Source organism: Cyclospora cayetanensis, unplaced genomic scaffold (assembly GCF_002999335.1).
Source record: "Cyclospora cayetanensis isolate NF1_C8 unplaced genomic scaffold, CcayRef3 CcayRef3_contig_740, whole genome shotgun sequence".
Classification (NCBI taxonomy): domain Eukaryota; phylum Apicomplexa; class Conoidasida; order Eucoccidiorida; family Eimeriidae; genus Cyclospora; species Cyclospora cayetanensis.
This window is the reverse complement of record NW_020312746.1, coordinates 1-23,893: the sequence shown is the minus strand read 5'-3', so window position 1 is coordinate 23,893 and position 23,893 is coordinate 1. Positions and strand designations below refer to the sequence as shown.

Sequence of the window (23,893 nt, the reverse complement as noted above, 5' to 3'; positions counted from 1 at the left end):
GGTTTATATGTGCATACAAGGAAAATAAGCCATCCTAGCTCCCACAGCATCAGAGGATGATTTTACTTAACATACACTAAACATGAGCAGTTGAGTCGCCTGTGTCGTTGGTAGGACAAGGCGAGCTTCCGGAGTGTGTTACCTCCGCCTCCCGGTACCGTCAAGCACAGTGACGCATGCACGTTGAGTGAATGGCCAGCAAATAATGGACTGTTGCCCGCCATATTGCCGCTTGTTGATTTATTTGCATATACTTTTAGTGGTTATGTGCATGAAGAGCTCCCGTTTTCGAGGTTTTTGGCGCTGACTGTGTCGCCACTACAGCACGTGTCTCCCTGAAAAGTGAGATTCTTCGCCTGCCGAAAACACCCCTTCCTACTGAATGCCATAAAACCGGGTGGATCTTTGGATTTACAATGGGGAGGTCAGTGCGTGCATGATTGAACTGCATCCTTCCACGGCTTCCTGATTAGTGGTAACCCGCGTGGCGAATCGCCTAGATGCAACTCCGTGCTGGTGCGACCGGCCACAAGAAAGGAGTGATCAACATAATGAGGAGATTTAGAGGTAGAATATGGAGTTGATCTAGAGCTGGGTACCTTATATGCATGCTGAACCTCCCCGCTGCCCTGGGTAACGACGGATAGTGCTCTACGTTGCCCATCTCCATGTGCGATCAGATTACAAATTATAAAACCACTAGCTGGTGGCAAACCTCGAAATTCTGCAGTGTATCCTGGCAAAATTGTAACGTGACTTTCAAACGAGAACAAAGTGACCTCCCACTTACGGCACAGCCGGCGACCACAGTCTACACGAGATGTATTGGAAAGCTCCACGATGTTCTGGGGGACACCTAATTAGGCTTGCTCAGGTCTTCTCACTACGGGGCAGCCCATTCGTAGAGCTTTAGTACTCTGAACTCTCCATCGTTGGGAACCTACGAGACTTAGAGAATAGTGTCCAGTCCCGAGCAGCACAATGGCTTTCGACGCGCGAAAAGCGTGGATCAAAAAGAAAGTAATGGGCACCATGCAGCTACAGGATCTCAGCTTATGGGAAGCCCTGATGTCCCGGGTAAGCGTGGGTGAGCTTTCGGGGAAAGGCGAATTCTTTGGGGACGCGGAAAATAGATCGAGCAAACCAACGCAGTGTTTGCTTACCCACATGTGAAATCCAGCCAAACAGCGATTCCGCCATCTATTCTTCAGCATGCAGCCACGGAGGCATTAATGAGGTTGGCAACCATTGTGAGTTACGATGAATGTGGAACACAGGAAGCGCACACGGGCGACAAGATACTACAGCAATTTTTGGAAGAAGGAAGAATAGGGACAGCATTATTCTTTGCCATTACTAAAGTTGAGGGTTCCCAAGTGAGTTGACACCAATACTTCGTCACAACAGACTGTGAAAAATTTTTTAAGTATTTGAAGTGCCTCAAAGGTGCATGCAACTGTTTCATCCATCAGCCTACCAGATTGCCCGTTCGTCAGTGCACATATGGCTAAAGGTTTGATCTAAGTCCCATAGTAGGGTGAGCACACCCTAAACTAGGGGGCTCCTTTGGCAAAGTAAAATGCACAGATCACGTTGCTTTTCAACGAAATCGAGCCAGGCTTCAACAAGCACAAGGCATCAGTGACGAACGCACTGTGCTTTCCAGACAGTGATTCTTGACATGGACACTAGGCCACTGAGAACATATAGCGATTCCAACGTCCAAGCCTACACTCTCAAGCTCTGCTCCGGGCAAATTGACTTAACTGGGAAGGTATGACACCAATGCGTGTGGATTCACATCTTGATTCTCGACTGCGAGGCTCTAACATACCCGCTTTTCCATGATGAATGACTTTGTTCCTTGTCAGCCCCTCAGTTGTAATGCAGTTAGGATACCCTGGCTGACAGAGGTAGCCGATGTGCCTGCGATTAGGGCGTGGAGGAGATGAGCCGCTGCATTCGGCTAGGCCTAACTAGATCTGATGTTCTCGATGATCTCGCCCTCCTGTTAAATGGTCTCCTTCTGCCAGTCCTGCATGGCCAAACTGAGAGTTCTAAGAGGGAAGAAATAGAGGAATGCAGTCAGGATTCGTCAGTAGAATGCGCCAGTTCACCGAATAGCACGTCGATTCCCACCCAACGTCTGAGATTAGGGCTTCAAGAATCCACGTTTCCGAACAACCCAGGTCTTCGAGAAAACGCATTGGTATGATGATGGTCAATTCAGTGCAGTTCCTTCCGTAGAATCGCCCAATGTTGGAGAAATTAGCACATTTAATCTGACGGCACTGTACCACTTGTTAGTTCGCATCCAACTATTTGTGTATTATCTAGGATACTGGCAGTGACGACAGTGAAGTTCCAGAGCTGTCTGAAACGTGCTCCGAAAGAGTTGCGCCCAAATCAACAACAGAGGAAATGACGAATGTTGGGCAAGACGAATATACCAAGGCATTTTCGGATGCATGTAGTGCGGTGGACGACCCTCCACACAGAACTAGTTCACAAGAAATTGCATATGGCATGGATCTGGAATTCAAGCACAAATCAGTAGGGGCCACAAAGGAACTACTGCAGCATATTTTGACAGCGTCAAGTAGAATGGCGGCGGCACTGCCAGTATCAGTGGCTGAGACCCCTCATTCAATTGTAGATCAAATTCCAACAGACTCTACTACGTTAGAAGAGACGGTATCTCGATGGCATAGCGTAAGCTAAAATTCAAGTTGGTTTACTCTTTAGTGTTCTCACTTACTTGGGAGCACTGTTGCTTTACTGCTGTCTGTTCCCTTTACTGCTAATTGTTCCTACTGCCGTACTACCTTGACCTTGTCAACAAATGACATGCTGTATGCCTTTGGGAATGTCTCTCAGCTAGTAACGAACCTCTTAGATACTGAAAGAAAGCGCACGTCAGACAACTTTCTTCCAGTGTCTGAGATCAACTTTTGGAAAGCCCGGTATAGACCTAAGACCACCTCAATTATGCTTTTGCCGCATGCGTAGAGTGGCTTTCTCCTACCACAGCAAGGCTTTTGAAAACTTTTACGACCTTGCATTTGAATCACGCTTCTTAAGAGCGCTACGCACTACCAAAAAATGTAGCTGCATCTTATTTGGTCTCGGTACGCATTCGCATATGCTCTTTGTTGTATTGCCTCAGGTATGCAGCGGTATCCATACTCTACGAGCTGCTTATCACGCCAGGGTGTCAGCAGGTACTCAAGCGGTACGAGCAAGCTTATCCAGGATCAACGGTGCTACCAGAGCTTAGGAAAGCCCTCGACGAGCTTGAGCATCTGAACATGGAATCTCTCAGCAACGTTCGCTTCCTGTCGACCCTTGAGAGGTCGTATCCCACTTAATATGCCAAAGTGTACAGATAGGCTCATATCGTGGCTGAAAAGCCGAATGATCAGCAGAGAGAGACTTGGGATGTAAGGCTGAAGTGAAAAATGTTGCACAGAAGTATGTCTTTGCTCATTTTGTGGAAAGCATTATTACCTTTTCTCTCGCAGGTACTTTGAAACATTAGAAACATGCGAAATGGAAGGCATGGCACGCACGATTGCCTCGCTCATGAATGCGCTACGCATGGTGTGGGTAACATCTCGGCATTTCACAACAGATGAACGCATGCAAGATCTGTTCGAAAGAATTGCATATCAGGTTGGTGCACATAACTGAATAACAGCATTAGTTTTGGAGTGAGGTGGTTTATAAGCACGCTGACACGTTGGAGAGGGTACTCTAGCTGTGCCAGCTGTGTACCCTGCGGCATCAGCTGGGAATGCGTGTTCACCAAGAAGTCCGTATAGACCAGCTTCTGAGAGGAGAGACCGCAGATGCCACCGTAATACTGCAGCGGTCTCGGATCATGCTTGAAACGTGGAAAGCAGAGTACTTCAATATGCGATCTCGTCTCGAAGAGTCAGAATGCAACCGAAGGTTTGCATAATGACTGAATAGCAGTTATTTGTCTTTGACCTTATCCTCCTAAAGCTGATTTTCTCACCCCTTCTTACCAGGTAGCGTCTTTTATTACGCTAGTTTGGTAGGCACTCAAAGGAGCGGAATAACTGTGCTTGTGCTCAGGTGGGAGTTTGACCGGCGCAAGCTCTTTCAGACTACGGATTATATGGCTTCAATGTGCTCCCAGTTTGAGAAGATTGCAAACGTAATTGGACAGTTCAAGAGGTTCATAGGCCCGAGGCTTCACTCTGTCACTCGTTCTCGCAGAGCGATTAACAGGCTCACTGGGAAAATACAGGTCTGTAGGCTGCTCGATACTATTTAAAATACAAAAAGAAGCATGCCGTATATGGCATAAGAGGCGCTTTATTTACTGCACTGGCCGTCTCTGTTTGTCCATGTCCAATACTTTGCGGAAACCGACAGTCACGAAACAGCTAAAAGAACACCTGCACCAGTGCGTACAGCAACGCAAATACCACCGTGTGAAACCTGAATGAATAAAATGTTCAGGCTCTGATTAGCTGTTTTGACCCCATTTCGGATCGTATTTTTAGCGAGGGATCTTCTGAAGAAGTTAGTGCAACTATGAAGAGTTTTTGGCAGCAAACCGAGGATCTAGAGGCTGAATGCATATTGTTTCTGGATACAAAATTTACCAAGCTTCGGTCAGCAGTCGGTGCATTTCAAATGTTGAAGGATTTCACCACTACGGAAAGCAGGCCGAAGATCAACATTAAACTTGAAGAAAAGTTTGTGGATATTTTAAAGCAATTCAGTATGCACTAGGCTGACACCGACTGCTACATGCATGTAGCTAGACCTCTTATCTAGCTGCTTGGTGCTGACAGCTGCAAAACGTGCTTTTGCTGCGATTCGCATCCCAGATACTGAAGTGGACCGCATGCGTAACTTGTTCGAACGCCATCATGAGAACCCTCCCATCCCAAACCATATGCCCCCTACTGCTGGTGCAATTTTGTGGTCAAGTGGAATTCTGCAAGCCCTGAAAACCAGTGTTTTGGCTTTTAAGCAAATGCCCGAAGTATTTGACTTCGATCAGGTCGAGCTCGTCTTCGGCAACTACCTGACCTTTGCAAAGGCGGTTACAGCCTATCAGAAGCATAGGGTGAAGGAGTGGCAGGTGTGCTGGCAACAAAGATGTTAGTGGTTTTGGTCGTGTTAGACGATGGTTACGGTGGAATCACTACATCCTTGATTCGCAGTATCACAGAAGGCATTGTCAGTGAAAGATGGTATTAACGGGGCTTGTTAAATAAGAGTTGTGGTCAAAACTGGGCAGGCTAATGCAGCGGTTGCTGCGACGGAGTGTCTCAAATCGTACGTTCTGCGGCGTGAAGCCAATGGAACTTACGCAGTTAATTTCAGCCCCAACGTGTGGGTTGTAATGCAAGAGGCTCGCCACCTCGATCAACTTGGAATAAGCGACGCCCCAGCAGCTGTGGTAAACGCAGCGCTGCACAAGGTGAGGAGCACATGGCATAGGTAGCAGGGACTGGTCCACAGTCGAAGTGGCGACATCCCGTGAAGTATACTTCTGATGCTATCTTCACTACTGTGAACCACCAGGAAAGGTTTTGCCAGCATTATGTACTTCTGGAAGGGCTTGTGAGCAAGATCAACACCACGCTTTCGAAGATAAACCCCGGCAACCAAAAGCTGCTTTCCCGCCAAATAGCTGAACTCCATAGGCAAGACATAGCTACGCATCCCCTTCGACGTTTGCGCTTGAGGTTTCCTTACACGTGGAAGCACGAAAAATCTATGGAAAATCCAACCTGCAAAACAGCATGACGTCTGCTGTGCCCAGCGTGTAAATCACTCTGGTACTGGCTTCACCGTGCTACCACACCGCGTAGTAACCCCAAGCCACAATGGGTGTACTCTGGGCTACGTGGAAATCTCTCTGCAGGGCTGTCCTTCCTGGCCTAACCACCTTAAATTGGACAAGCTTAGGGCTAGAGGATTTTGCGGGAACGTGCCGGAAATCGCTGATAGTCTTCAAAGCTACATGCGAGCAAGTTTTTAAGAACGTTGAGATCATTGAGTGCATTGTAAAGGAGATAGAGGACGCACAATTAATTAGAGATCTCAACTGGTACTCCTTCGAGCCACTCACAATACAGGTGCGTTGTTGATACCTGATTACGATGATGCCAAGCCAGAAGACGAGGACTTTAGTGGTGACGGGTGTTCGTATTTTGTTTGGTGCCAGGATTTCTACGAATTCATCGAAGCACACAGAGCGCGAGTAGTTGAGACGCTGCAAGCAAGATATGAAGCAGTTACCTCATATCTGGTAAAGATTGAAGAGCTTGTCGAAGGCCGCACCTCTGGCTCTAGCGAAGCCATGGGGGGCTACTACTACTATTGGGAACGTCGAATTTTCAATGCAATAGTAACAATGCTCGTTAGAGGCAAGCGACACTACTGCTCCACGCGCATAATGGGAAAGCCCAAATTTATCTTATTATCTGTCAATTTGATGTTAGCTGTTTCATAAGGACGTACTTCTCCTCGATCTTGCATACTGTATGTGCCTTTCGCTTCCTCACTGCAGCAACAAGTCGGTTCCGAGCATTTTTCAATTTGTCGCCGGCAATGAGCCGCTGGCCACCAGTGCTGCGGGTGACTACCGAGCTTCATGACAAAGAAGTTGTTATACACAGAAGTACTCAAACAATATTCAAGACCATATCCAAGCTTATGCAGAACATCATTGCTTCATCTACGAAATTTTCGAGATGGATGCATGGAACGTGCAAGTGCGGCTCCTATTACATGCGCTTGATTTCATTCATTTTCTCACGACAAAACACTTTTTACATGCAAAGCAGAGTAAAGCGTCCTCTAATTGATTGATGTTTTATCAGGTGCGTTCCCATACAGCAGCTTCCAGGGGATGAGGCAGCAGCACTCCAATTTACGTTCTACGCCGAAGTCTCTCGAATACCCGCACTAATCAATACAACTGTTGCCACTCATCAGGCTATTCAAAGAGTATTCCAGGTGACCTTTGACACCGCGAAAAGTTGTTCCGTTGTTTAGCTGCCACTTGTTAACTCGAATACAAGTATCATATGACCATGGGTACAACAATGTGAATGTTGCAGCACATAACTAAATGTGTCAAAAACTGGAGCAAGTATGAAGCTGATTGGTTACTCTGGAACCCAGATCGTAAAGCTGAATTGGACCAGCTCATCGCGAAAAAGCCTAACGTGTTATATTTTGACGTGTATGTTCGGGCCTACGAGAATGTGAGTTGAGGGCATCGGTGTCGGCTTGCTACCAAACTTATGACATGCCTGCAGTAGCAAATTCACCATCTAGAAAGATGCCTACGTTGCCGTTGCGTGCAGCTTGCGTCAGAATTAAGCTCTGTGCCAAAAGTTAAAACCATTGGTTTCATCCAACTCGACTCTTCGGAGGTCATTAACGGAATTCGGAAACAGGCACTTTCGCTGAGCAAAGCCTATGCTGCTACACTCTATCAAATAATGAGGCACGAGACGACAGATCTGAAAACGTTGATACGCGAAGGACGGTAGGGCAACTCTTCACACGCCCTGATAAGTTCTGCTGCTAGCGGACTACTTTTAAGGAACAATTGTCAGATTACAAGCTGTTCTTGTTGTAGGGGAAGCCTTGAAGTGGAGACAGACACACTCGAAAGATTTAAGCTGTTGATGCAGTCGCTACTCGCCATTAATGAAAGTGCCATGGATGCAGAAATACGCCTAACAGAAGTGCAAGAAATGTATAGGACTCTACAAAGCTACAAATACCCTCTGACTGAAGCCGAAGGCCTGGAATTAGCTTCCCTTCCGCAAGCATGGAACGAGCTCAGAAACGTAGCTCACCGCAGGAAAAAGCAACTGTCATCTATTAAAATGAAGTTTGCTGGTGAAAAACAGCAGGAGGTAGGAAATGGGGATGACTCCCTCTTGAGTTCTGTTCTTCACGTAGGCTCGATAAGAAATATCTATTTGAAAAATACGTTATCTCCTTGCCCTATTTTCAGGTTGCTGCTTTTATCGATGAATGTAAAGCGCTTCAGCGGAGATTTCAGGAAGGCACAGAATCAGCAGACACGACATTGCAGGAGGGATTGGGGGTAATAACAGCGATTCGCAAAGAGTTGGCCGAGTTCAAACGACGGGCAGCGGATCTTAATAGCGCTGAGAATATGTTTTCTCTCCCACTGACTAACTTTCCTGTGTTGGACACGCTGGAGAGAGATATAGGCGAGCACGAGCAACTGTACACCCTTTATACTGATCACGATGCAATAATAAAAGAGTGGGCTTCACGGCACTGGGCGAAAGTTGACTTCCAAGTGAGTACCTAGTCAGCACCTTAAACGTCATGTATGTTACAACATGCGCCTCCTCTCCAGCAGCCGTCCAGTGAGCGCACATCAGATGTAGTTGGTCCGCTGGGATGGGTAGATGTAACAGTGCACTTTCGTGTTTCCCATTCTATCGCACATTGTGTGATTCAGGAGCTGCAGAAAGCACTTGAAGGGTTTAAAAAGCGGCTGCAGAACCTTGCCGCGGGCGAAGCCTCTCGCGCTACAAGCTCCCCAGTATGCTGAATTCTACAAGAAGACAAGAGTAACGTTAAGTGAAAGCATTAATGGCATGCGAACCAGTCTGGAATGGTAACACGGGTCAATAGGGGTTCCTGGCAGTGCAAGGAAAGTATATGTGTATTCAAACGGTGTCGTGCAGGCATACCTGAGAGTAGTACAGGTCATTAATGGATTTCGAAGTCAGCTGCCATTGGTAGAACGCTTGAAAAACGAAGCGATACGGCCACAACACTGGAAAGAGCTGATGGGTTTGGCAGGGCAATCATTTGATGGCGAAAACCAGAATTTACGCTTACAAGATGTCTTGGACCTGAAACTAGAGCGTTTTCCCGATGCCGTGAACGAAATTATTCAAGCTGCCACTGTACGTACTCGACAAGACCATTCACTGCGAGCATTGCAAAGTCACCAGTGTTGCAACAAGCTTCTAGACTCTAAGCTTACTAAAGCCCGCGGAGCTGGGAATTTCCACTACTTTGTATTAAGGCTGTGTCTCATTTCATTGAATCGGCAGTGTCCATCTCAATGGGTCTTGCAAGTATGTTCAAAGGCAATGCAGCAAAGCGTGTGACACTTGTTTAGGAAGAGCTGAAGCTTGAAAAGGATATTTCTAGAATTGAGTCGTGCTGGCGACAACAAGTTGTTGAAACTACGAAGTACAAGAATGATGAATCCAGATGGGTGTTAAAATCCAATGAAGAGCTGCGAATGCTGCTAGATGATAGCCTGTTGCAGCTTCAATCCATGTTGAGCTCTCGATTTGCTTCTGGTGTGATAGAAAAGATTCGCAAGTGGGAGAAGTCCCTTAATATCATTCGCGAAGTGCTTGATTCATGGCTTCAGGTAATACAATTGGTAAACTGAATGTTCAACACTAAGGTGACATGCAGGGCTTAGGTATTGTTTCTGCGGTTACAATGTACTAAGACTCAGGCTAAAACCATACGAATATTGCCTTGAAGAGGTCTGATAGCCGTGTCCAGCTGGTGTTCTCGTTGACAGGTGCAAAGGAAATGGATGTACCTTGATGGGATTTTTACTACATCCATTGATATTCGGTTACAACTGCCTAAAGAAGCCAAAAGATTTGACGCTATAAACCGCTGCTTTCTTTCCATAATGAAACAGACAAACGAAAATCCGAACGTCCTCTCCGCATTTTGTGTCGAGAAGCGACTTTTGGAAATGAATAGCCTGACGGAAGAACTCGATGGCTGCCAGCGGTCTTTATCTGATTACCTAGATGCAAAAAGGATCCTGTACCCAAGGTAAATTTTATTTGTAGGGTCCCCAATCATTCCAAGTATTAACGGTCAGTGTACAAGGCCATCATGCCCAACTGCGTAAAACGTACGATTCGCAGGTTTTACTTTATTTCAGATGATGAGCTACTATCAGTGCTTGGATCCAGCGGCTATGAATCAGTGCAACCCTTGATGCTGAAGCTTTTTGACAATTGCAAAGAGCTCCAGATTAATGCTTCAGGACAGGTGACTCATGGGAAAGCACGAGCAGGACATTGTCAATGTGCACCGTAACATCCCATTGCTCCTTGCTGCTGCGCAGATGAGGCATGCCTTTAGTCAATGCATTTCAGGTTTCAGGAATGGAATCCGAAGAAGGTGAAAACTATCGTTTTATCGAGGCCTTAATGCCTGAAGGCCCAGCTGAGGAATGGATGGCAACAGTGGACAACGCTATGAAACAATCGCTTCATAGAATTGCAAAAGAGGGCATATACATGTATGGCTGCAAGCCTAGGTGAGTCGCTAAACCACAGCACCTTGCTCTTTACCTACAGCCGGCCTTATGGTTTCCCTTTCGTGCTTCAGGCAAAGGTCTAAAAGCTGTGCGTCTTCTCAGGGTTCGATGGGTTACCGAACAGCTTGGAATGGTGGCATGTGTGGGGTCGCGCATCTGGTGGACCTGGAGGGTTGAAGATGCTTTTCAGCGTCTAGATCAGGGTGACAAAAATGCACTCCGACATGAGGCAGCAATTCAGCGCCAGCAGGTAATGGGTTCCTGTGTACGGTAAAAGCTAGAACTCTTTGAATATCATGCCGTCCTTAGTTAAGCCTTTGTCAATTAAGAGGCCAAAAGCTGTGCTTTAATCATAAGATGACGATCTTCTATGGGTTACCATCCCTAGTCAGAGCATGCTCTCTTCAAAATTATGCAAACTTCCATCACGTTCAAGCGACTTGTCTCATTCCATTATTCCTTGGTTTTGAATTTTTTCCGTAGGTTTCCGCTTTGATCGAGGTCGTACGCAAGCCGCTAGAATACAGGGACAGGAAGAAAGTGAATACCCTGATTATCCTGGACGTGCACGCAAGGGATCTCATAGAACATTTCGTCGAAAAAAGCGTCTTTAGCGCAAACAGTTTTGAATGGGAAAGCCAGCTAAGGTTTTACTGGGATATGGAAGCAGACGATATTGAAATACGACAGTGCACGGGGAAGTTTCGGTAGGTAATAAGACGCGAGTTTGGCTCCCTAATTTCCCACCTATACTGGTTCCTGCTCGACGCCAATTATGTGCTGCCATCAGCCGCTCAGTTTGCGATGTGCTATTCAGATATGGATATGAATACCAGGGTCTCAACGGCCATTTGGTAATAACGCCTCTGACGGACAGATGTATTATGACACTCACAACAGCACTCACATTTTGTTTGGGAGGTGCGCCAGCTGGGCCAGCTGGGACAGGGAAAACAGAGACAGTGAAGGACTTGGCAAAATCCTTGGCAAACCGTTGTGTTATACAGAATTGTGGGGATGGCTTGGATTACCAGGCAATGGGAACGATATTCTCAGGGCTTGTGCAAACGGGTGAGCACCTGAATGATGGCTTTAGATATGACATTTTTCAAGAAAACATTTGTTTAAAAGACCTATTGTACATTTGCATTCTGCCAGTACTGGTTTGTGTTCTTGCTTGTTCTGCTGCAACTTAGGATTTTGGGGATGCTTTGATGAGTTTAATCGTATCAATCCAGAGGTATTGTCAGTGGTTTCAGCCCAAATCAAAGCTATACAAACCAGCATGCAGAATGGGAAGGGATCTGTAGAATTGCTGGGTAAAAGCTTAACGTTTGTACCGACAGTGGGAATTTTCGTCACAATGAATCCTGGATACGCTGGACGGTACGCTTTGACCTGGCTGCTACAGCTTCATGACTTTAACGCAAAGATCTGATGCTTTTGCACGCGAAGCCGCCAGGGACTCTAACTAATAATTGATACTGAATGGCATGCTCAGGTCAGAACTACCCGACAACCTGAAGGCTCTATTTCGCCCTGCAACAATGACAGTGCCGGATATGGCAATGATCTGCGAGATCATGCTCATGTCAGAGGGCTTCCAAGAGGCACGGATATTCGCAAAAAAGATGACCGTTCTGTATGAGCTGGCTCGAGCACAGTTGTCCAAGCAGGTGAGATATAGCACTGTGTTGCTCAGAGTGGCTTTGCTCGTTCTTCACAGACCCAGAGAAGTCCGCATGGTAATGCTTGTTCGAATAATGAGTTTGCAGCACTTCTATGACTTCCAACTGAGAGCGTTGAAGGCTGTATTGGTAACTGCTGGATCTATGAAGCGCATGGCGCCAGAATCACCAGATGATCTGCTACTCATACGGGCCCTCCGCGATATGAACATCCCAAAACTTGTAAAACCGGATGTTTCACTGTTTATGGGCCTTTTGGGTGATCTATTTCCTAATGTCCCATGCGAAAGCATTACTCAAGAAGGCTTTCACGCAGCCATTCTACAGGTAGGTCAGTGAGAGGAACCGCTTGGGCATTGTGGAGGCCCCACGCAGTGAACACGAGATCTACGGCATTGCCGAACGATGCGTTTTGTAGCGGATGTGGCCTACACCTTAACTCTTCACTTCCTCTAGCTAGTTTGAAGGTTTTGAAATCACTCTGTAGGTGCTTACTCTTGGCTATTTCCCGGACAGGAGCTTGAGAGAAAGTGCCTAAAGCCACGATCAAAGGCGGTACTCGAGAACCAAGTTGATAAGATCATGCAGCTGCATGCGACAATGGAATCCAGACATGCAACAATGGTTGTTGGAACGACGGGTGGGGGAAAGACTGTTATTATCGAAGTCCTCGCAGCCGCCCACAAGGAGGCATTTGACGAGCCCGTCAGAGTCTTTCCGATCAACCCCAAAGCTCAAGGAGTAGACGAGTTATATGGCGTTTTAGGTAGGCTGCAAAGTACAGTGTGCTACTGTAAAACGCAGCAAGATGAGAACTAAATAAGAGAGGCTTCAAAAAGCTGTACCTTGGTTTCATCCATTTTTAGCTTTCTTGCTAGAGTCGAGGTACATGCAAGGTAAACCAAATCACCATCGAATAAATAAAAACAATTAAGCAGGTCATGCAAGTTGTGGGGCAGCTGGTTTGCTCTTTACTACTAGTATTAGATTAGTCTTGCTTACAGGCGCACTTTATCAAGGTACGAGTAATACGTAGACATACTGGTAACCGGCTTTACCTTGTGCGCGTTATTGTCAACTACGCTCCTGCCAAATTCAGTTTAACTGTTCCCCATATCTCTAGCATTTCGATTCTTGTTGTATGCTTTCCGTAGACCCAGTGTCACGAGACTGGACCGACGGACTGTTCTCGAAGATTTTTCGGGATGCCAATCAGCCTTTACCGCCTAAGCGAAAAGAGAAACGAATTATATTGTTTGACGGCGACGTGGACGCCGTTTGGGTAGAAAGCATGAATTCTGTTATGGATGACAACAGACTTCTTACGTTGCCAAACGGGGAGCGCATCCGCTTAGAAAAGCATTGTGCTCTTCTTTTTGAGGTCAGATTCAAAGCCTTGTTTTGCGTGCTTGATGCATCACACCTCGGTATTTTATTTTCTCTGCTGGCATGTGTCATACGCATACCTGATTAATACATTTCTTCAGGTTTCAGACCTGCAATACGCTTCTCCAGCAACCGTCTCGCGTTGTGGAATGGTATACGTGGACCAAAGAGACCTCGGCAGTGGACCTTACTACGACGCTTGGGCTAGGAGCAAGCCAAGCGCAGCAATGCTTGAATCGCTGGACTATTTGTGGGACAAGTATGTCCCACCAACTCTTGCTTTCCTAATGCAGGATACAGGAAGGGAGGATGAAGCGCCTCTGCCAGTGAAGTGCATAGCTCGAACGGACATCAGCATGGTATGATAGCCTCCTAGCAAGGTAGATTGGTTGAGCCACAAAATCGAGCTCAGAACTCGAAAGGAGCTAGCAGAGCTCCTAAAGTACCGTAGCATCTTTGGTTGAAGGAGTGATGTTAGCATCTTTGAATATAGTGTGCAACAATCAGGTCGCACAACTGTGCAAAGTAATGGACCTGATGGTCTCAGAGGCGGAATATGCAAAACTACGTCCAGAAAAGCTAGAAAACGCGTTCCTCTTTTCTTTAGTCTGGTCATTGGGAGCAACCCTCATAGGAGAAGAGCAAGGCCGCTTCGACAAGCTACTTCGAACGTTGTCGGGGAAGGCAACCTTAAATCAAAGCTTCTTCGACAGTTTCTACGACTTCGAGACAAACTCGTGGCTTTCATGGGAAAATCAAGTCAGCTTTTAAGCAGCTACTTTGCAGTCATTTACCATTGATCTCCTCACATTCTGCCCTCCAAAAATGGCCTGCGACGCGTGTACTAATTACAGTGCTAGCCTTAGCAGCTTACAGTGCACTGTTTCCCGCTGCTTACAGATTCCGAATTATTCTCCAAAGCCGGGAGCTTCATTTGCAAGCATTTTCGTGCCAACAATGGACACCGTTCGTGCTATTTGGCTTCTTCAAGGCTTTGCTTCAAAGGCGCTACCCACCCTCTTCATAGGCGAATCAGGTTAGTTGCAGTGTATGAATACCTTCAATATTGTGTGGACCTGCCATCTCAGTGCTGTTTTCAAAGTTGAGTGGTTTTTCATAGTCTTGTAGGTCTCAGGCTGCAGCCAAAGGCACTACACAACAAGCTTCACAGGACTTTGCTACGCCAATTAGACAAAGAACTGCAGTGTCAGATGTATTCAACACCCTCAGGAACTGCGAAGTCGATGATGACAAAAAGCTGGCTCAGTCACCTCCATAGTGATGAGTTTATGCAGCTGCAAATGAACTTCAGCAGCAGGACTACGTCTCTTGATCTCCAGAAGGCCATTGAAGATCACATAGACAAGCGTGTAGGGCGTATTTATGGGCCTCCTTCGGGCAAAGTGCTCAAAGTATTTCTGGATGACCTCAATATGCCCTTGGTAAGCAATGACGACTAAGTCTGCGGATACTGTATGTATGGACACCGCCGCCCGTCAAAGAGCTTTAGCTGAGTAGCTGCAGATATTTTCAGGCTTGTACGTTCTGCAAGAGTTGTGCGGCACCAGCATTACATTCGTTGCATTCTCTTCAGTCTACTTGCAGCCTCAAGCGTATAATGCGGCTGGCTTCGTGCAGTAGCCAGTGTTGCGTCTTTTGGGTAGCTTTCCCACATTTATTTTCGTAGGTAGATACTTATGGAACACAGCAACCTATAGCCTTGATGAAGTTTATGATGGAGAGAATGTTCTTGTACGAACGAGGCAAATGCCTTGAACGTATAATTCTGAAAGACGTTCACTTTCTCGGGGCCATGAATCCCCCTGGCAATGGCGGTAATCCAATCGACCCAAGGGCTGTATCGCGATTTTTTTGCTTCAATATCAATTTGCCATCGAAGAAGTCAGTTAAACGCATACTTTCTGCAATCCTCGATGAAAAGTTTTGCAATGAGCCCCAATCACTACAGGCAAGTTTTCTGCACAGAGCCCTTGTGAAGCAAAGTACCCCGTGTGCATTTCGAACATCCTCTCGGTTTCAAGAAAAGTGTCCTCCCGCGCCTTTATGCCATGACAGAGGTGCTTTGGCGCTGGAGCTGTGCAGGCGATTCTCAAAAAGTTACCCGAGGCTACTTTGAGTCTCTACGAGACTGTGGTCAAAAAAATGACCCGCACGCCAAAAAAGTTTCACTACATTTTCAACTTGCGAGACCTCTGCCGCATATACCAGGGCATATGGCACGCGACACTGCCTACGTCAGCAGACGGAAAGGCAATTGTGCGCTTGTGGAGGTAAGGAAGAGAACTGTTCAGCCGATGACTTTACCGCATGAAAGTACGGAGTAAGGGCAGTCGAGATGAGGAAGGGTTCTGTATAATTCTGAATCACAAGGAGAAGCAGATTGGTATGGATGACAGATTGTAGCTGCACCTGGCTCCGCTGTGAATTGGGTACAGACATGAAAGCCTGAGGGTATTTGAAGACAAGCTAATTGACGAAGCGGAAAAGATGTATCTAGAGCATACATGCATGAAAAATATTGTCCAGGAAACCTTTCCACAATTTTCGGATTTTGCGCTGAGGAATCCCATTGTTTGGTCGGAGTTCCGAAGCGCTCTATCGCTTTTGGAGGCCGAAGAGAAGGCTGATTCTTCAGTAGGGGCAACCTGGTACCGATTAGCCTTGGCTTAGGATATATGTGGTAGCCAGTCTTGACGAAAATACCGAGAATATAAATGCATTATTACTAAGAATAGCAAGTTTGTACTGAATTGAATGCACCGACGAATGTCTCAGAATAGAGCGTATGACGACCATGCATCCTTTGAAGAAATCCGTCCGCTACTCGAGCGCCTCTTGGAGATGCACAATTTTGATCGGAAGCCCATGAGTTTAGTCATGTTCGAGGATGTGATAGCTCATCTCACCCGCGTTCACAGAATAATCCGAATGGACAGAGGACATGCATTACTTGTCGGAATGGGAGGATCTGGTAAACGCAGTGTAGCAACCCTGGCAATCTTTATTGCTGGGTAAGAACTACCTTCCTTATACCTTTTCGCGAGTCCTTTGTTCCCCCTCTAAAATAGAAGAAATATAGGGGAAGCCGGGAACCTGTAGAAACTCATTGTTGCCTAGTTGTGGCATTATCTCACCACAGATATAACCATTTCTCACTTACTCCGATGAGAAACTACGGAGAGCCGGATTTGAAGGAAGATCTCCGCAAGCTTATAACGTTGGCGGTTACTAAGAGGCAGTGCTTGTTGTTTTCGGACGCCGACATCAAGCACGAGTGCTTCCTTGAATACATTAACAACCTTTTAAATGTTGGTGTTATCCCAGCCCTTTTTTCCGAGGACCAGAAAGATGACCTCATCGGCATTATTAAGGGATCTGCACGGGTAGATGAGACCAGAGAAGACTCACTGTGGAGCTACGCAATGAACAGAGCTCGAGATAATCTACATATTATTCTTGCCATCTCGCCCTCTGGCGACACATTGCGGAACCGTTGCCGCAGTTTCCCTGGCCTGATATCCTGCACAAGTGTGGACTGGTTTCAGCCATGGCCATTAAATGCACTTAGCGCAGTCGCTAGAGCACTTCTACAGCACGAAGATTTACCACAAAAACATTGCTCGGCAATCGAAGAGCACATTGTTGGTGTTCACGCCAGTGTTACCACAGTGTACGCACCGGACTTCGAGAGAAAGTGTGGCCGCACAGCTTTTTCCACTCCAAAGAACTACCTTGACTTCCTCAAAACGTACAAAGGCATGCTGCAGGCAAAGCGCTACAGTATTCATCAGCTTAGCACTAGGCTTGAAGGAGGGCTGCAGAAAATGAATACTGTACGTTTTGCGTCAGTTTTTTCCAGCCTTAAACCCCACACCGCCAGAGATGTGTGCACCCCAAGAGCAATAACTCACGTATGTCTCAGATTATCACTTGATTTGACACAATATCAGGCTGCTGAATCAGTTAAGATCATGAATGCTCAAGTCGAGGCCAAGAAGGCTGTCGTGGATGAGAAAAAGCGAAGTATAGAAGAGTTGATTCGCAGTATAAATGAGAAGAGTATAAAAGCCACCCAGAGGCGAGAAGAGGCTCGCGCTACAGAGATGCAAATATCCCAGGTGATTTTAAACAACTAGTATTTAAGTGAAGGGCAATAGGTGGCCGATTGTTTACTTAAGATACACGCTGCTTACAAGCGATCTTGATGAATATGCTCAAAATGTGGGTAATACTACCAATGGGAGTGGCCTCAGGACCAGATTACCATAAATCAAGAAAAAGCCAGTGCCGACGACGCGCTTGCTGCAGCAATACCAGCTCTAGAGGCAGCAGCACGAGCACTCGAAAACATTGATAAAAAGGATATCACGGAAATCAAGGCGTTTACGAGTCCACCGAAGCCAGTTATGAATGTTTGCATGTGCGTTGTCATCTTGCGCCCGCTTGGGAGGGAAAACGAAGCCGACGGGTGGAACGGAGCGAAATCAATGCTGAACGACGTCAACTTTCTCAAAAGCCTCGTGGAGTATCCGAAAGATAATATTACAGGTTAGTCCTGGGGCCTGCATTCAAGATACCTACTCCCGTGATTCACACGTGAGCACATGTGCCACGTGAGTTATGTTGTTTTCCAACTTGGAGTTTTTTCGCGTAAACATCTTATTTTCAGAACGACAAGTGCGAAAGCTGGCAGAGTATTTCAGCAAAGACCCTGATTCATTCTCGAGCGAGAAAATGGCAAAGGTGTCAAAGGCTGGAAATGGGCTGCTTACATGGGTCAAAGCAATGGTAGAGTACCACGAAGTTGCAAAAGGAGTGGAGCCAAAACGTCGGCTTGTTGCAGAATTACAACAAAAGCAAGACGAGGCAGGAGTTAACCTGGCAAGAATCCGAGTGAGCTCAAGTTTCTTTGCTCGATCAGCCGGTCCTTGATTTTCTTTTTCTTGCCAGACAACAAAATGCTTATTTTGGTTGCATGGAGTCTGGTAGTGGTGAATGGCATTAACGTCATTTGTATATTCTTATTTCTTACATAGGAAGAGCTTCATCACCTGGAGGATCAACTTAGCAGTTTGATGAATGAGCAAGCGCAGCAAACGAATATTTTGCGAGAGGTGGAGGCTGAAGCACGAGTCATGGAACGCAGACTAGCAGCCGCTTGCACACTGATAGATGGGCTTGATTCCGAACGACGCCGCTGGACAGAAGAACACGAAGCCTGTAGTGATACACGCAATAAATTGGTTGGCGACTGCTTAATAGGGGCAGCCTTTCTTTCATATGCTGGACCCTATACACTGGAGTTTAGGAATCGAATGGTCAGTTGGTAATCCACACATTTTGGTGGTTGAAATGCAATCCGCTTTCTACCGCCTATCCAATAGTGCGACGAAGGGGGTTTTAAGCTGCAGAAGGCATTGCTCTATGAACCTTGATACGGGTCTGCGCTACGCATCCGAGCTGCTCAGATCTATGAGGAATGGTGTAGCCGAGTTGTACAGTCTGGTATTCCTGTACGCAATCCGTTCAAGATCGAATGCTTGCTGACGACTGAGGCCGATATTGTCCAGTGGAATAGCGAGGGGCTACCCGCCAATGAAATGTCAATTCAGAATGGCATTCTCACGACCATGTCTTCTCGGTGGCCTCTCTGCATCGATCCTCAATTACAGGTAGAGTGACGCCAGGCTTTGGGGATGCTTTCATCATGACGGACTACAAAGCAATTACACTCTGCCAAGTACCCCTAGTATCTATTGCCTATAATACATTGCTAAGGGGCGCTAGCCAATACAGTGGCTCTCATGCCCAGGGCATAATAAGCATAATACATTGCACCGTCGGTTGGTGCAAATAAACTTAATGAAAACTGCGGTCAGGCGGTAAAATGGATAAAGCAACGCGAGGAGGATCGTGGCCTAGTTGCAAAGGCTTTTACAGATGATTACATGAAATACCTTGAGCTCGCAATTCAATATGGCAAACCCTTTCTCTTCGAGTCCATTGAGACTGACATCGACCCTTCAATAGATCCTGTTTTGGAGCGAAGCCTAGTGATCCAAAACGGCCAAAAGGTTGTCACGCTGCGTAAGCACCGTTTTCGGGCTCATGTCTTAATAAATGGCATCATTGCTTGACTTTTGGCTCATACGATGAAGGTACTCGGCAAGATTATTTGCCCCTGCATTCGGAATGTTCTATGCCCGATTCTCAGTGGGAAAGCAAGTTGATTGGAATGACGGCTTCTGCTTGTATCTGACCACCAAGCTCTCGAATCCCAAGTTCAGCCCAGAGATAATGAACAAAGCCAACGTTATCAACTACCAGGTTCAGTTAAATATACTAAAAACACTGCTCATCAATTTCATGCTCTCTGTAGCTAACTGTTTTCTCTCAAGTCGAATTCCAGCAAGGGCACCATAGTTGCGCTCTGGCATATCAGGTAACAATTACTGGCCTGGCTGACCAAATGCTGGCAATTGTTGTGGGGAACGAAGTGCCTGACTTAGAGCATCAAAGACAAGACCTTATACGCCGCATGAGCGAGAGCCGGCTGATGCTAAAGGTACACAAATGATGCCGGTAGATGTGGTGCCTTCTTCACTGTTTCCCCGAGTTTGTGCCACATTTCAAGTGAGAACAAATGTGGACGTATCCTCGCAGCAACTTGAGAACACGTTGTTACACGAACTTGCCCACTCAAAGGGAAATCCACTCGACAACGAAGACTTGATCGACACGCTTCAAAGCACGAAGACCAAGGCACTCGAAATCGAGAATTTTCTCGAAGAGGCAAAGTCGACTGCTGCCAAAATAGAGGAGGTCTGGCTTCCAAGTTGTGGCTTGGTCCTTAAACATATTTCAATTAAAGCTGTTGTGGGCAAAGAGGATCCCCACATCCAGTGCGGATGAAAAGCACCGTGCAGCAGATTGCAGATATTACACGGTGTCAACAGCTCTGTCAACGTTTTCTGCAGAAACGCCAGGAATTTTACTGCGTGGCCAAGCGTGGAAGTGTTGTGTATTTTAGTATGGACGGCATGAAAAATGTATCCCCGATGCTTGAGTACTCTCTAGATGCTTTCCTGCACACGTTTAGGGTTGCCCTGAGGGAAGCGCGTCAAGATAGAATACTCGAAAATCGCCTCAAAAGCCTCTCTGACAAGGTTACTCAGCTATCCTACGACTACATCAGCCTGGGTGAGTTGGAGGATAACGGCTTTGTGTACGCTCTCGACAATCCGTACTGGCAGTCACGAGGTCTTCCAATCTTGAGTAGCCATTATGGATCAAGTTCTCAATTGCTCATCGTCAACTATTGCTTCCATTTTAACACGTAAAAGCTGTTACTAATCACTGAGTTGCACTGATTTCAGAATTTTTGCTGTGTCAATATATGAAGCGTGTTGAAACCTTGCATGACCAGAACTTCTTTCGCTCATGACCAGTGGGAGCACAATTGTCGAATCGAATAATATACTGCAAGAATAACTTATTCACGAAAGGTCTTATGTGCAGCAGACGCATGTTACATGATGTAACACTTCGGCACTATGTATATATCGGGAGGGTTTCTGTTGCTTGGGATTATCAAGCTGCGATAAGGACTTTGTTGTACGAACAGTAGCCTCACTGCGCTGCATTTCACAATGTACGTAGCACATTTTGTACCTCTGTTCGACCAGGCCTTGTCGAAAGCCAGCGTCTCATTTTTTCATTTCATCTGGCAGTCATGATTATGCGGTATGACGGTAAGTTGTCTGAAGAAGAGCTCGATTTTTTTTTGAAGGGCAGCAACACTATATCCGAAGATTCTTCGAAGCCAGAAGAACTCATCTGGGTACCCGACAGTGGCTGGAACGACTTGCAGAAGATAGACAAGCTCAGCAGCAATTTTAGGGGTCTGCTAGGACATGTCTTATCGGAAAGCCAGGTATACCTTGCCCTCCCCTGTGGAAGTCCGTTAAAACGGTTAGGGTTGGATGTAGCCTTAACGATAATCTCAAAGATTGCCTCACAAATGCGGTCCTCAGTTTGCCAAGCTGTACGAGCTGGTCTACTCTTGTAGATTTGAAAAATATGATGATGCCACGAGGGATTTCGGTGAACTGTTACCTAATACTCCCTCCTCTACCGTTCGCAAGAGAAACCACTTACTACTGCATACTACACTGAGCTTTTCAGGCATGGAGGCAATGGGCGCAAGATGATTTCGCGGAGAAAATGGAATTGCCTGGACACTGGAATCGCGTGTTGTCGCCCTTTCAAAAGTTGATAGTTGTCCGTATTTTCCGAGTCGATCGTGTCCATAGTGCAATCAAGCAGTTCATCCAATGGAAGTTGAATGACCATTACGTTCAGTCGCCTACATTCCAGTGAGCAATCAACTCACCAGAGCCAACATATAGGGTCTTCCACCTGTACGCACTTTGTTATTTGGAGTGTCCATATACACCATATTCTACTTCCTGTACTCCAAAGTACTGGGCACCTCTGCAGATACTCGAAGATCTACGCCCAATCGTCGGAAAATGCGCCGATCCTGCTTATTCTTTCACCGGGGGCAAACCCTCACACCGCTATATGTGCTCTGGCGGACTCTTGTGGCCTTGCTGGCAAGTCGGCTTCGTGAACACAACTGCACACACTCCGTTGGTTGGTGATTAGGGGATGCTTGACACTGTGACATCCGGCTGGAAGGTACCAACGCTTACAAATTACATTAGTTGCTGCGCATTATACAGAGAGGAACGGGCGTACAGTTTTATGCTGATCTGCTAGTACTTTTGAACAACATGGTGCAAAGCATGAATACGCTGACTGTGTTGGCCTCCGCAGGGAACAAGTTCCGATCCCTGTCCATTGGTCAGGGCATGGGAGAACAGGCAAAGCAGTTAGTGGAAACAGGGTACCAGCGCGGACTCTGGATTATGCTTCAAAACTGTCATTTACTCCCGGCGTGGCTTGCGACGCTCGCCAAGTTGCTACAAGGTGGGAACACAGAAGCAGATCATACAGTGGAAAATGTCTGCTTTTATACGCCTGTTGCAATTAAACGTAGATTGTTCAGTTGGCGCCTTCGTAATGCGGCCTTACTAAAGCAACTGAGTCTAAAAGGTCAGGATACCGACCGGAGCACCCACAATGTTATTCGACAACACCTGAGGAAATGAGCTGTAACTAAGGAACGTCTTTCCCCCTAACATATTGTGCTACTCAGAGATGAAAAAACCCCACCCAAGGTTCAGACTATGGCTAACAACGCAGCCGACAAATGCTTTCCCCCTCAGCATCTTACAGGTGCCTTTCCCTAACTGCACACGTGTTCAACTTCGCCATTCGTTCCATAAGGCCTTTTCCCTAGTACGCGCGTGCTGTTCGGACCCGCTAGTCACGCTATGGCTCCTTGCTATCACTACAGGATTCTCTAAAAGTTGTAACGGAGCCACCAGAAGGAATACGAGCCAACATGCAGGGCTCGTATGCTCTGCTTCGAGATGACAAGATTGAACAGTGCCAACATCCCTCCTACCCAACGCTTGTCTACGCACTCAGCTTTCTCCACGCGGTCGTGCAGGTGAAATCCACAAGCAAGGAATCGTGAAACGAGCGCTGGCCCCGTAATGCGTGCGGCTTTAGTAGACAGAGAGTCGGCACTATTGTGTTTCTCCGACCAATCTCTAGTACACTCCAAAATGCTCAAAGACTCAGGGATTATGCGAAAGAAAACATTGGCTGTCTTGCATTTCAGGAGCGTCGCAAGTACGGAAAGATAGGGTGGAACGTTCCATACGATTTTAATGAGTCAGATTTATCCATTTCTCTCAGCCTTGTCAAAATGTATTTGGGCAAGACTGTGGGCACATCAGCAAGTATCTGCCACACGTCTGGAGAGCATTCAGAGGATACTCAAAGCGCAACGCTGTCACACCTTCCAGCAGATATTCCATGGAAAACTCTTCGGTTTTTGATTGGAGAGATAGTATATGGGGGCCGCGTGACGGATGAATACGACAGGCGGGTGCTCGTGACCTACCTTGAAGAATATCTAGGGGAGTTTATCTTCGACAGCTACCGGCGTTTCTCCTTCAGCAAAGCTCCATTTAGCTACACTTTGCCCTCTGATAACTCAAGTGCGGGGCACATCGAGTTCATAAAGGTGAATACTATGTTTGTGCCTCAACGAAGTTTTAGTGATCAGGAGGCCACCGTAGACAGAACAATAGCCAGGAAATTACAGTTGCTCTGGTGAAAATGGAAAAGGTTAGATCCTTTGGTTCATGAAAACACAGTTCCATGTTTCCCAGTTCAAAGCTACACTCAACAGATGAGTAGACTTCATAGCCCATGAATTAGAGTATAAAGCTCAATTATGAGGATTAGGGAGTATCTCACAGGGCAGTCTGCCAAGCTGCTCACCAGGAATAGTGCAGAGGGTTTTTTTTTT

General features: G+C 46.6%; 1 protein-coding gene across 1 annotated transcript; it reads left to right on the top strand.

Moving 5' to 3' along the window:
* The first annotated feature begins 981 nt into the window (after nucleotides 1-981).
* Nucleotides 982-23,698, top strand: LOC34617940 (dynein-1-alpha heavy chain, flagellar inner arm I1 complex). Its single transcript, XM_026335610.1, is given in 57 exon segments — nucleotides 982-1,077; nucleotides 1,278-1,376; nucleotides 1,667-1,774; nucleotides 1,937-2,209; nucleotides 2,338-2,712; nucleotides 2,878-2,963; nucleotides 3,167-3,352; nucleotides 3,522-3,672; nucleotides 3,788-3,951; nucleotides 4,099-4,273; nucleotides 4,489-4,753; nucleotides 4,863-5,119; nucleotides 5,279-5,481; nucleotides 5,909-6,076; nucleotides 6,211-6,417; nucleotides 6,870-7,005; nucleotides 7,110-7,256; nucleotides 7,359-7,543; nucleotides 7,637-7,861; nucleotides 8,029-8,339; nucleotides 8,701-8,954; nucleotides 9,173-9,433; nucleotides 9,593-9,858; nucleotides 9,954-10,080; nucleotides 10,188-10,351; nucleotides 10,454-10,601; nucleotides 10,835-11,058; nucleotides 11,169-11,422; nucleotides 11,548-11,737; nucleotides 11,853-12,027; nucleotides 12,127-12,366; nucleotides 12,556-12,805; nucleotides 13,194-13,420; nucleotides 13,527-13,784; nucleotides 13,933-14,184; nucleotides 14,326-14,461; nucleotides 14,656-14,867; nucleotides 15,113-15,394; nucleotides 15,529-15,716; nucleotides 15,882-16,080; nucleotides 16,222-16,457; nucleotides 16,586-17,279; nucleotides 17,397-17,564; nucleotides 17,700-17,994; nucleotides 18,116-18,339; nucleotides 18,483-18,764; nucleotides 18,915-19,118; nucleotides 19,326-19,533; nucleotides 19,661-19,773; nucleotides 19,889-20,028; nucleotides 20,085-20,253; nucleotides 20,424-20,646; nucleotides 21,132-21,379; nucleotides 21,631-21,821; nucleotides 21,946-22,061; nucleotides 22,667-22,787; nucleotides 23,152-23,698. Coding segments are annotated over 57 exon segments (12,303 nt in total).
* The last annotated feature ends 195 nt before the right edge of the window (nucleotides 23,699-23,893 follow it).